The sequence below is a fragment of the Enoplosus armatus genome, chromosome 12 (genome assembly GCF_043641665.1).
Source record: "Enoplosus armatus isolate fEnoArm2 chromosome 12, fEnoArm2.hap1, whole genome shotgun sequence".
Lineage (NCBI taxonomy): Eukaryota > Metazoa > Chordata > Actinopteri > Centrarchiformes > Enoplosidae > Enoplosus > Enoplosus armatus.
Window position 1 is genome coordinate 4257692 of NC_092191.1, and position 13511 is coordinate 4271202.

Below are 13511 nucleotides of genomic sequence, written 5' to 3' on the forward strand. Positions count from 1 at the left end.
CTCCATTACCGTCCTGTACAGTCTTTAGGCTCTCCATTAATTCGTCACCTCCATACTCTGCTGGTTTACCACAATAACCTGCCAGCAGCAGGCATTTCAAACAGCCGAGTGATTAAATATGCACATCTTCAGTGATAGTGATGGATCTCGTTGCAGAGGAGTGATTCAGAGCCCCGCAACGCCAGGCTCAAAGACCGAGGCGGGCGTCAAAACGCTGTGCAGCTTTTGCAGGATCAAAATGTTGAATTAACCACTGAGAGGAAGCAATTTGAGATGTTTAATCTTGTTTTGTGCTTCATTTAAAGAGTACAGCTGAGCATCAATTTGACAATCTTACATTGGATTTACATTTTATAAGGGAATGTGATGAGATTTTTTAAATACCTGTCCTCCTTTCAGGGGGTTTGAATACACCGTTATAATAATAAGCTTCTTTATAGAGCTTATTATCCTTATTATCCTGAGTTATTTGTGTTTTTGCTGACATCTTAGTGCGAGTGTGAACGAACATTACTTGATCAAGGTTTACATTTTTTCTGATTTTCTGTTGATAAAGTCTGAATTCTGTCTTTTACGACCCATTTGATTAACCAAATGACATTTTACTACATTAAACAGACAGCAATTTTGATATTTCATTAATTGTTGATGACACATATCAAGGAAAAAATACCAAATATTCTCTCGTTCAAGCTTCTTAAATATGAGGAGGTGCTGCTTTGCTCTGTTTAAGATGAATATCCTCGATTTCTGTTGATTTGTTTGACAAAATAAGCAATACGAAGACTTCCTCTTGGAATCTGAGAAGGTGTGATAGGTGATTAATTGGTTAATTGGTGATTAATTGTGTTTGTATTGGGTCTGGTCATTCATTCAATTTTAACTATTTAAAAAATGAACTATGAAACCTAAGAGAAAACAAATCAGGTGTGTAAATATTTGATCATTTGTTTTCATATGTCTTGTAAGTTGACTTGTGAGTTTGTATTTAACACCATGTTTGTTTGGCTTTACAACATTACTGCTACTGAACTTGAATGTTCCCTTTGTGTGCTACCAGACCCAATTTATTCACACATATCAGGGAATTACAGTTAATCATCGCAACCTGAAAATGACGGTTACAAACAGAAAGCCCTACTGTATTTTTCCCTTCCATTCAGGAAGATAACAGCTGGCTGAGATTAACGCTGCTCCTGTAAGCAGGAGATTGGCTGAGAGGAAACAGGTGTCGGCAGTGACAGACAAGAAGGACGTCGAGGAAACAACAAAGAAACAGAGAGAAACAAAGAGAGAGCGACAACAAAGCGCTGAGACGGACAGAGAGAGCGACTCGTTAGCCTGGATATGGATGGCGAGAGGGTTGGAGAGCAGAGGTTATCACTCTCTGTTATATATTCGCCTGTTCCTGATCACAGCGTCGTGAGCTGGGCAGCAGAGATACATGCTGTATGGAGAAATCTGCAGAGCGACGGCAGAGAGATTTTTACCACCTTCATAAATTTAGTGCCGCACTCACAGAGAAATGAAACAACAGCCAGAGATGTGGGATATTTATAGTGCTGCTGTATCAGACGATGAGAAAGAAAGGAAAAGAAACCCGTGGGGTCAGATTCTCCAAATGATTAGAGCAGAGGTCGAAGGTCACCACTGTGACTGATTAACCGACTGAACGTAAAGCTGGTAACAGAGATACAGGTCTGACAGAGCAATATCAATCTTTAAACTTTAAATTTCACTGAGCCGCGTGGTGTTTATGTTTGTGGGAGATGATCTGTTTGACATGTCAAATGTTTACAAGAAGGTGGCACCGACACACAACGGCAGAGTAAAGAGAAAAGAGCAGTTTGTTGTTGTCCTTATCGTTAGCTGGACCGTTTGGTATAGAAAGTAGTATATATGCTGATGTGAATGATATTAGAGGAAGGAGCATGAGAATCAGAGTGTTTGAAGCATGTGTGCTACTGAAGGCAGTGTGGTTTCCCTGGCTCTGAAGCAGACTTCTAAATTGTTTTAAAATGCAAAGTAAATCCATCACTGTGTAAAACAGCAAACGAGTCTCATATATATCGAACCGACTTTGATCACATTTCGTCAACACATTTTCCTCTTGGTTCTAATTTGTGCAAAAACAAAACAATCAAAAAAAAGACACGGAAAGTAAAAGTAACACCAGTCTTGCATGTTTCCACATTCTGTCCTGGTTTGAACTCAAATGAAAAACTAATCCATACAATTATCAGTTTCCACAAAAGCAATGTAATGCAGAAACACAAACTTTAATGCAACTCTAAATACTGCTATCGAGTGGAAAATATCACTTTAAGAACCAACGGACTAATTACTAATTAATTTGCATGTGCTGTGTGTAATTTATTATGCGTTTTGGATCTTATGTTCAAGTCTGGGTGTATTTTATGTTTTGCCTGGCTGCAAATTTCCCTTCAGAAAAGGAAATTGTCACAGTTTGCCTCTTAGTCCCTCCCTTCAGCCTCCCTCTCTTATCCCCAGCCACTGCTCGTTTCTCCCAGGCCTCTCCAGATCTGTCATCCTCGTTCGCCCACCAGATGCCCTGTCATTCCAGATCCCGCCACTCCCATCTGCCCTGCAATCACCTCACCAGATAAATCATATACTCATCAAAGCTTGAAACGGCATTTAAATCATGTGACACTAAATCTAAACTAAATTCTTTGGGTTCTTTTAGGCAGGGTGACCCATGTCATTGCTTTATTTAGCAAAAAGGGACACTGAGATCTGTGTGTATGGTGGTGTATGAACTGTATGTTCCATGTTGTTGAGGAATCTGTGTTCTGACAGCAGTTTTATCCTCCGACTCTCCCCCAGTTGTGTAGCTGAAAGTTGTGGCCCAAATCAGCGTTTTCTTCCAGCTGAGGGACTCCTGACAGTCACTGCCGAGAGGTCAGCGACGCTTCGCGATCATTAAGGCTCTGAGGCGTCCCGGGGCGCGAAGACCTGCACCTAATATCACGCTTCACAACCCCGTCAATACCCCACAGCACCGCGAAAAAAGCCCAGCTCAGCCTAAACGCTCCCAGAACACAAAAGGACACACTTTCATCCACCTCCACGATCACTGAGGTCAAAGCCGCAGAAGAAATCAGCTGTCGTCTGTCTGGAGGAACATGTCAGACAGCCTGTTAGCTGGTCATGTAGTCAGTCAAAGAGTCCGAGCTTATAGAATCAAGTTTTTCCCGAGTTGATGAGACAAACCATCACAATTCACTGTTAATATCATGTACTGATTAGTTGGTTCTACCGCACGGGAGGGTGTGAATGTGTGTGTGAATGTGTGTGTGAATGTGTGTGTGAATGGGCTATATAGGTGAGATCATTTACCATTTAGCTCAGGTCAAACATAATGCAACTATACTGCACACAATACCTCTCAGTTTATTATGAAGGTGATAAACAGAACAACTTAAATGAATCATATATATATATAGTTGCAAGTTTCAAGTTTTACGACAAGTGCTTTGTTTAAGAGTGGCCTGAAACATAAACAACCAAATGTAAACAGATTTTAGTGTCTGTTCCAAAGAAATCTCTCTCTGCACTCCTATAAACAATCATAATGATCAATCTGAGGGAAAATATAACTGAAAATCAAGCCAATTCGCAATTTAACATTTTAGTACTTATCTTTTCTCTTATTGTAATTATTAATCTTAAGACCACATTGCATTTGACTGCACTTATAAATAAAACCCTTAAATCTAATAACACAACTTCATTTGAACAGTAGTTTTCTTTAAAGGAGTTACTAAGAGCTTTGCAGGGAAAGGACACAAAGACGAGCAGACAACGAAATAAAAAAACACAAAGATGAAAATGTAACGATCACAAGAAACTAAATATTCACAAAATCTTGAAACATTATTTAAAAGACGTTAAAGATGGTGCTTGTCTCAATGGGCAGAGAGTCACAAAGTTTGGGAACTTTAACTGCAAAGGTCTGTCACCTTGTGCCACCAGATGAAACGGAGAAATAACCAGCAGCACCACATTCACTGATCCAAGGAGAGGCACATGGGGAGTCTATAAATCAGTGATATTTTTGGAGCAAGGCCATGTAATGCTTGAAAGCCATAGAGATACAGAGATAGCGACTTCTCCACTGACAGCAGATGGATGCAATGCAGTCACAGATTACATCTCAAGGGAACTCTTGTTGGCATTAAATACATCCACTGCTTCTATGACTTCATTGTGTTTTGATCAACTTTGCCCAACCCACAACACTGCTGCTGTCTGTTGTAACCCATAATGCTTACATGCTGTCCCTCTAGCCTCCACTTTTCAAGACACGTTGAGGGAAAACTCCAACACTTCCATGGCACACAAACTCCAGCGACACACTGAAACTCACAAATCAATGATTGTTACAGTAACCACGTACACGGTTTCCAGGCATGGGTTTTTCAAAGGAGGAGAGCGGGAGACTGAATCACTCCCTTTCATTGATGATTCTTTACATTATTCATGAGGAGATAGTATCCAAGGTAGCTGTTTGGAGGTCAGCTGTTGCACAAAGAAAACAAACATTTCTTGTGGTCAATAATGGAAAACAAACTGGAGTCGATAATGGAAACGAAGCCACGTCTGTGAAATGAGCAGCATCGGACGGAGCTGCACAGAAACCTGAAGTCCTTAAGCAGAGGAGCTCTGCTGTTTGTCCTACTGTTTCAGTCAGAGTTGTGCAATTAATTGAAAAAGACAGAGAACGTCTTCCAAACTGCAAGAGGATGCAGATTTCTAGGCGGGAAATGCTTCAGGCGGCCCAATAAACAAGGCATGCCTGTGCTGTGCAGAGCCCTCTTGTAAACAAGTCAGTCTGCATTTTGCTTTATAATCTTTCATTCATACTCAAGGTGACCAAGGACTGAGCATTAGCATCTCATTTTTAGTAACAGGGTGACAAAGAAAGTTTGTGAATCACCATTAAAAAAAGAAATCACCCAAACATAGTTTTTTTTTTAAAAAGCTAGTGTCTGTCTTCCTTTTTTTCTGGTACAACAGCACTTTGAATTGTCCACTGGCTTATAATTTAAGTAAAAAAAATTTTTACCACTCTGAATTCCCATTTGAAACTTTTTTTCTTTATGATATCAAAGTCATCACTCCAGACCCCCAGATTATGTCACAATATTGTGTGTTTATGATATGGCCAACAGTATTCACTATGTTTTTACATTGATTTGATATAAAGAACAGATTGAAATAATACGCTTCCCTCGAGCCTCGGTTGCAGTGTCTATGGAGAAGTAGTCTTGAATAGCCAGACCTCGCTCCACACTTTGGAGAGAGTTCTGGGATAAGGGGAAAAAAAACACTCTGGCTTGTTTGTTTTTCTTGAAAGCAATTGCAATCATCTTGGGTGGCACTAAGCTCAGGATGCAGTGCCCTTGCAAAAGAGTGGGGGAACATTGGCACATGGTGAGGCGAGCCCTGGCATTAAAATGGTTAAATTCACTGCTAAAGAAAACGGCACATAAAATAGTACACGATGTATGTAGACTACTACGTGATTTTATTGATGTGGAAATCTTCCACAATTGACCCAGAATATATTCTGATATATTCTGATGTTCAGGTTTCTACAAACTGTATCTTCAGCCTCAGGTCAACATAAGATAAGAGGCTTTATGGTCCCAAAGGAAATTAGTCTTGGACACATACAGTATCTGCTGTTAAAAGATACAAAACAACATAATGTACATGCACAGACTGCCAACAACCAACAAATTCCACACTGCCCGTCATTCGACATACCTGTATTCATCATGGTAGTGTACATTACATGTGCAGTCGAAATAAAGCAGCCTCATTAGAGGCACATGCAGCATATTTTAAGCTCAGTGGTTGTTTTTCTTATGGAAATTCTTCTTGAAGGTCGTAGTAGATTGTTTGTAAGTGATCCAACTGTCAGTCACCTAATATTGTCTGTGCAGAACATAATAAAACTCCTACCGCTTCACTCTTCAATTACCAGTACACCCCTTTCACACTGGAGACCTGCGTTACGCCAAGCATTCAACCTGACCCCATAAATATGAGGCTGCTGTCACAGGTTGTCAGTCAACATAGCATGAATGAAATAAGTTCAGTTTGTCTCTTGATGATTTGTGCTCCCTCTGTCTCACTTTATTTTCTTCTTTTTAGAAAAGTGAGGTAAATGTTAATGAATTACATTAAAATGAACAAAACCAGTAAACTCTGATATTCATTTGCTGTAAACACAGAAGAGAGCTGTGTCAGTGGCCCAAATTGTGAGCAGATGATCAATTTACAGCCGTCAGCAGAATCACCTAACAATTAGTTTCAAGCCCTCATCGCACACAAAATGCTTCTACATTCATGGTGGAAAGAGAGCCAATTTTCTACATTTTCTTTTAACCCTTTTCATCAAGTATAACACATCCCTGCTCACCTCTTAAACAAACTCAACTCTTTTCTGTTTTGGCCGAGCAGCTTGCTGGCCAAAGCCAAAATCCGTACACAGCCTGCAGCAGGTGTTGTGAATATAAAGTAGAGTGGGAGTGCATCAGTCATTGGCCGGCTTCATTTGGTATGCAAAATAAAAATGAGTTATACAAAACGAGGCCTCGCAGGAGGCTGCGCAAAACGGCTCAAATACAGCTGCAAAGTGAAGAAGTCGAAGCAAAACAAGCAATTTACAAAACAAAATGTTGAAGTTGTTTCACTTAAAACAAGACGTGTTAGTTCATCAGCTGTTTCAGTTGTCAGCAATCTGTGTCAATTCAAAATTAATGCAATACAACCAAAGCAATTTATTTACAATATAATTATTAATGACTCCTGCTGGATTCCGGCATGGCAAAAAAGTTGATGTAATGAAGCCAATTAAATTTCTGGAGGTTAGCCCAGCGAACTACAACACTGGATCAGTATCTAGGCAATGAATCAGTTAAAGACGCAGATTTACTTGCAAGTGCTGAGTAAATTCACTGTCTGCTTGGGAATTGATGTACAGCAGCAATCGTCTTATCGCTTAAACAAAGTTTATTGAGTGGAAACCTTTTTGAAATGTTAACAAATGTAGGCACAAAATCCAGAGATGAAAGACATGATTAGCATACTGTCTGCTCTGTGTCACTGTTTCTCTGTTTCGTCTCCACCTTCCAGACACACAGATGCACAAAACACACATTTCTCTGTCTGCGTCTCTCTTTCCCCATATCTAAAAATGTTTAAAACAAAAACTCCAGCTCCAGCACGACGCAGGCAGCATTAGTCGGTATCTCTGCTCCCTCTTCACACACGAGCCTGCCTCATTCACATGCCGCCCGCCTCAGCGCTCCTGAAAAGCCTCTCTAACATCCCTGTGTGGCTGCATGGTAAGTCATCATGGCAGATAAAACAAGCACAGTGGTGTGATCCAGGAATGGTGATATTAACTGTGATAATGCTGATAAGGACTGCAGCATAACCTCTTTCTTTACTCTGCAGAGCTGAGATATTTACACAGTATTGTGTGTGAAAACCCAATTTAGACAGAGAAATTACATCTCGCACTTTCTCATTGTGCGGTGGTTTTCAAATGACTGTGGAGTGATTGTGTCACATGTACAGAAAAACATCCATCCGTGTCTTTGTGTTTAATTACAAAGGCTGGAAGGTGGTGAGGAAGAAACTTCCTGAAAGTTTCTTTCTCTAAAAATACAGGCTGAGATTCTTCTATTGATTTCTCAGTGCTTTCTCTCATTTCGATGTCATTTATAATTTATTTCTAGGCTTTTAATTTGTGTTTTAAATTTCTTATTTCATGCATTATTCAAACGTTAAATATTTGTATCTAATTGGGGGTTTAGATGTACGCTCCCACCGACGACTACAGCCTTATCAATAACAAATAACAGAACATAGAATTTAAATGCCCGTAAATCATGTTGGACTTCATTTCTTTATTTATAAGGACAACGATCATCAATTAACATTTCTGAAATGTGCCAGTGCTAGCCATCCTTTGATTAGATGTTCTGAAAGTAATGTGATGACAGGTAAAGAAATACAAACATAAAACAATAAGACGCTGATATGACAACAAAAGCAACAAAATCAGCATGCAGGACAGTGTACATACCATGCAGAGCAACAGGATGAAGCAAAACACTGATGCAACAAAAGTGCAGAGCAACAGAACACACATGAGCAATACTGTTATTAACTATATTAGCCATGCAAAGCAATAAGAAATAGTTGGTAATCACTGTTAAAAAAATCTACCTGTTTCATGACGTAACGACGTTAAGGTTTGTGTAGGTTTAGGCACAAAAACAACGGTTAGGGAAATATCATGTTGGAGTTAAAATCACTATTTCATTAAGGTTAGGGGACCTTCATCACTATGGTTACTGTAATAATAAACACTTGGCTAAGTTTAGGGAACGATCGTGTTCATGCTTTAAGAAAATAATGTTGACTGTTGGTTGGAAATGGGAAACAAACTTCTTTCTCGTTGTGTTAAAGTCTGATGTTTCGTTGGCCCATCCGTCCACCCTGACCCCCTCACTATGTGGACTATAACAACGTCACCTGACTTCCTGCTTTGCTCCCCTCATAATGACTGCGGCCACTTTGTCACTTGAGCAGGAACATATGTCATTGTGGGGCACTGAAACGACTGATGCTGTTGTTCTTCTTGCGTGTGCTCTGCTGTACCTGTAACCACACCTGACAGTGACATCACAGGGTCCCCGAGTACACCTGTACATCACAGCAACAAATTGAGAAGTTAAACCACTTGATGTCAGCAAAAACAAGATGTTCAGGGTTTGAACAAGGTACTGAGGAACCTGAAGCTGTCAGGGGTTATAATCAAAATCAATTTTAAAGGAAAACAGCAGTCTTGGTGAATGTTTTTGTTTCCAATTTATTTGGATGGGGTTTTTTTTAAATTGTTTGCTCATCTTAACTGCATATTGTTTATGTGGTTTGACTGTGTCTTAGCCTGTTCATGTTTTCTGTGTTGGATTCATTGTCACAACAGTGTTTTAAAAAAATAAAAGGAATAAACATAGACAATTTCTTTCCCAGGACGGGGTAAACCTTTTGTTAATTGTTCTAAATCTTGAAATTTATGTATGAGATGAGATACAGTAGCAGTACAGAGAACGAAACCTATAATTAGATTTTAAATAGTCATATTATCCTCTCTCAGTGGGATACTTTCAATTGACTTGCAGCGACTGAGTCACTGTGCTGGGGATCCCTTCAGTGACCACCGGACCTGAACTGCTGCATTACATGATGACAGACAGACTGTGAGCAGCAGCCCGGAGCCTAATGGGACCTGAGATGGCTCTTTCTCAAACATTGTAGGGGCAGAATAATGTAGCCTGCAGTGGGTTTTCTGCTGAAGGATTTTGGCAGAGCACAGGGTCTTCAGGTCGTTTTAATGACTAAAGTACCTTTCCCTGGAGCTCTGACAGTAGTGAAAGCTCTCTCTCTCTCCCTCTCCCTCTCCCTCTCTCTCCCCGTGTCTCTCTCTCCCTTCCCTTCACTCTGCAGAGTGCAGCCCAACAGAAAGTAGCCTCTCGTCTCTCCTGTCTTCGCCGGAGAGCCAGGCAGATGTTGGTGAGTGCTGCGGACGCAGAAGTGCAAAATTCATTAGGGATTAGGGAGTGTGGAGCAAGAGGAGTGGAGTGGAGTGGAGTAAAGAGGAGAAGAAGAGAGGCAGACTGTCTCCCTTCATCACCCAGTGGGCTTTTCTGCAGCATCTTTCCACTTCATCATGGATCTCTGGAGTAAAAAAGTCCAGGGAATTATTACACAGGTCGCCCTGATACTTTTCAGCTCGTACGGGGCAACAAGAGGAGGTGAGTAAAGTGAGATTTCTTATTCTGGGTGACAGTCGAGATGAAATGTTGGGTTGTGGATCTGCTGCTGAGTGCTGGTCAGTTTCAAATGTTTGAAAAAGTGCTGCACTTTTGCACAGGTATCTTCTCTCTCTTTGCAAAGAGAGGCATCTGAATTTTGGGATTTCTAACACGCAGAGCAATATCTCTTCATTGATTTCTTTTAATGCCTTCTCAGCACGGATTTCCATGCACAGCTCTTCAATGGGGGAAGTGGGAGTCAGTGCAGGAGGCATGTGAGAGGGGAGAGTGAATGAGAAAGACTTTCCTCTCACTCAGCCTATTAAACAGATCCTCTTGAGCAAGGCACCCAAGCCTCACCTGCCACAGTGGAGCTGAACGGGCTGCAGAAGTCTGTGGTCGCACTTTATTTCTTCTTCGAGGTTGATCTTAGAGACCAAAATGCATTTGGTATTGTTAAGAAAGACTGTTCACCTGTTTCTTCCTGACTGCAGTCAAAAGCAAACTTTAAAACTGTGACGTTTTTCATGTTATCTTCATTTTTTTCTCTGTCAGCTTGATTTTCCTTCAGATTCTTTTGTGGTGGGATGTTTCAAAGCCCTGAGTGACTTGTTTGTTTTTCATGCAGTTGAAAAAAAGTATAATTTCTGTCTCCTTTTCTGGTTTTAAATCATTAAACGTAATTTAAATTTTGTTTTCAACATTGTTTCCAAGTTCTCTGCATATTACATTTTTACGTTATTGGTGGTGATTTGGCACAACATGGAATGTAGACGATATATAAAAAGATATATAAATAAAAAGAAAAAGCTGGAGTCACAAAAGCCCATAACATAATTCATTCTCCACCTGGGATCCTGATCACACACTGTGTTAATGGAAATGTCAACAGAGGGGGATCATTTTACGTAGGAGCTGTTTGCATGTGCCAAACGTTGGCATACCAGCGACAATAGCGCTAACACAGCCTAATAAAGTGGCTGTCAGAGGGTAAATGTTTATCTATCGTGAGGCTGATGATGTATTAAAATGTATTCTGAGTCAACATGCCTGGGCAAATAAGATTTATTAAACAATGGAGAAAATCAAATGCCACTAAGGGATTGGGTGTGGGCAGAGTGGGGACAGACAGATAAATGGGAGATATTACCACGTCAGGTTTATGGTCGCCTTGACAGACAACAGCTGCTGGAGAGAGTCACACTGACATTATGGGCTTTGAAAGAGTAAAATAAAGGAGATGAAAAGATTTCTTTGCCCTGAAAGAAATGGTTTTGATCAGAAACCATAACCAAAAGAAAAGAACATGCAGCTGTCTGTCCCAATTCAATAAGTAGTGCTTGCAAGCCTTTGCCCTCTTAGAGAGCAAACATACAGTATATCATCCACTTAATAATCGATGCCCAGACCTCTCTCAACATTTTATTTGACTTTGTGTTAATGCTGAACCGGTGCCACAGGCAAGGCGCCACTCGATTTTTGCAGGATGATGCAGAAACTGTACAGGATATTATGACAACTTTTTTTACATGGGCTCATCCATATAAGTTTCAAATTTGATTGGTAAAAAAGAAGAAAAAAGAAATACATTGAAATAAAAATGTTTACAAAATGGACTGAGCCTTTGCTAATAACCTTGTTATGAACCGAGGCATCACATTAGAGACACCTTCACTGGATAATTAGAGCTGACATTCAACAGTAACATCTGGAGAGGAGGCAATATATCATAAAGCAAAGTATTAATAATGCAGGTGTGGGGAGGGACTGGGGATTTCAAAAGGTGGGGGATTAGTGTTTCAAGCCAGAACTTTCAGCACTTGGCAGCAGAAAAACGTAATATATATTTTACATTTAGAACATGTTTACGTTAGACACAGACCTGGATGAGTGTTAGAGTCAGAGAGCTAAGAGGCTAATTGAATGTGGAAGTTGTGGTTGTGGTTGTGGAATAGCAGAGTAGAGAGAGCTGAACAGGACTGAGCAAGACAGAGTGGAGGGGGTGGAGGGAGGAGATGGTGTTGATATGGCTGATGTCTCACCAGAACACTGAGCTGAATGCAGCCAAATGCGAACGGGAAACATCTTATCAAAAGAGAGCAGGTGGCAGCCTACAGCGGTTTGGCATAGCATGTCAAGTTCATGTTTAATTATAATGATCCTCTTTGTTCGGTGTTTTAAAATGGTCAGATATTGTGCTCTTGTCATTTTTACTTTCTAAAAATCTGTTTTAGTCATTTTTATTCATTTGTTTATTTTAACTAAAAGGTTTTCAGTTATTCTGAATGACTGGGCCTCAGCTCAGATTGAAGCTGGGCTCATGAATTTGTGCCGTTGACCAATACCAATGCCGTCTTGGCAGCACTGAGAGTCCAAAATAGAGGAAGCTATTGCCGCTTATCAGCTGTTTTGCACCATCGAGTTTTATTTAAACCTCGTCTGTATAAACTGTTGCACAAAAGAGAGAAGGTTTGCAGGCAGTTATGTGAGTCGATGGTCCAAATAGTCTCTTGAATAAACTCTGTGAACTTATTGTCCCATTAGCTCTCCAAGCTAGCTTGCTAACCCAGCAATAACTAGCACAACATGTTGCTGATTAACTGGCCTGATGGTGGTTAGCTCACCAGCCAAATATTTCCCAAAGACACAGACATGAATTTTGTCTAATCTGCCAAAATACTGTATGTGTAAACATCTGTGGGGGGGTGTAGAATATATAATTATAGCATGTTTCTAATTATTCTGATTTTGAAACTACCACTGTTGGGGCAGCAAAGTCAGACATTTTCAAAAATCAACAACACATTTTAGTGGTGGGAGTCCTCTTCTTCTGTAGTCTTTAAAATGAAAGGTGTAGTTCTTTCTCGTAGCACAGCCTTCCTTTTTAACACATCCACGCCGTTTGCACCTGCTCTCCAAAGGTGCAAATTTTCCACGCAACAAACTGGCCCTAACAAATGATGTGAACCCAGGTAGTCCAGCTGTGAATGTACAGCCACTTATCTCCTCCAATTATCTGCACAATGCTCCCTCAAATGCATAAGCAATTAGGAGAAGCGCTCCACACTGCTGACATACAGAGAGAGCTCTTCTGTTGAGGCAAAGAGCGCTTCCAGGCTGCTGTTTCCGTCAGAGGAAATTCACACACGACTTCAGACACACAAAGAGGCGCAAGACACTTATCATTCTCTCTCTGCGCCTCACCAGTGTGGTTGCATAAGTCCTCCGTGGGATTGTTATCTCTTCTCTCAGCTGATTTGGAGTCAGTGGAGTGTATGTTCTAATCGCTGCCTAATGGCAGATAATGCCGCTCTCCAAACCTGTGTGTCTGTGCATATGTGCCCGTGTGCGCATGTGCAAATGTATCTGTGTGCTTGGCCGTGTGCATGTTGGTGTGTGCATCCTGAGATAAGGAGCGAATAGCCACATGTGAACATGATGTGAGCAGAGCAAGGGAATGCTAAGTGTGTGTGTGTGTGTGTGTGTGTTTGTGTTTGTGCACGTAATACCCACAAATGTGTTTATTGTGCACATGTTGTGTTCAGATAATGAATGACTCACCACTCACAGTCACCGGTCTCCAGAGAGCTTCTCAAGTTAAAACTAATGTGTCAGTAGGTGCTGCATCCAGAGAGAGAAGAGACGGAGGAA

At 40.8% G+C, this 13511-nt stretch overlaps 1 protein-coding gene across 1 annotated transcript in view; it reads left to right on the forward strand.

The window, feature by feature from the left end:
• The first annotated feature begins 9751 nt into the window (after nucleotides 1-9751).
• The window catches only part of LOC139294645 (contactin-associated protein-like 4), a 59658-nt gene continuing 55898 nt past the window's right edge, over nucleotides 9752-13511 (forward strand). The window contains exon 1 of the mRNA XM_070916567.1: nucleotides 9752-9860. Within this exon, the coding sequence (XP_070772668.1) occupies nucleotides 9776-9860 (85 nt within the window). The 5' untranslated portion in view covers nucleotides 9752-9775. The remainder of the gene's footprint in view (nucleotides 9861-13511) is intronic.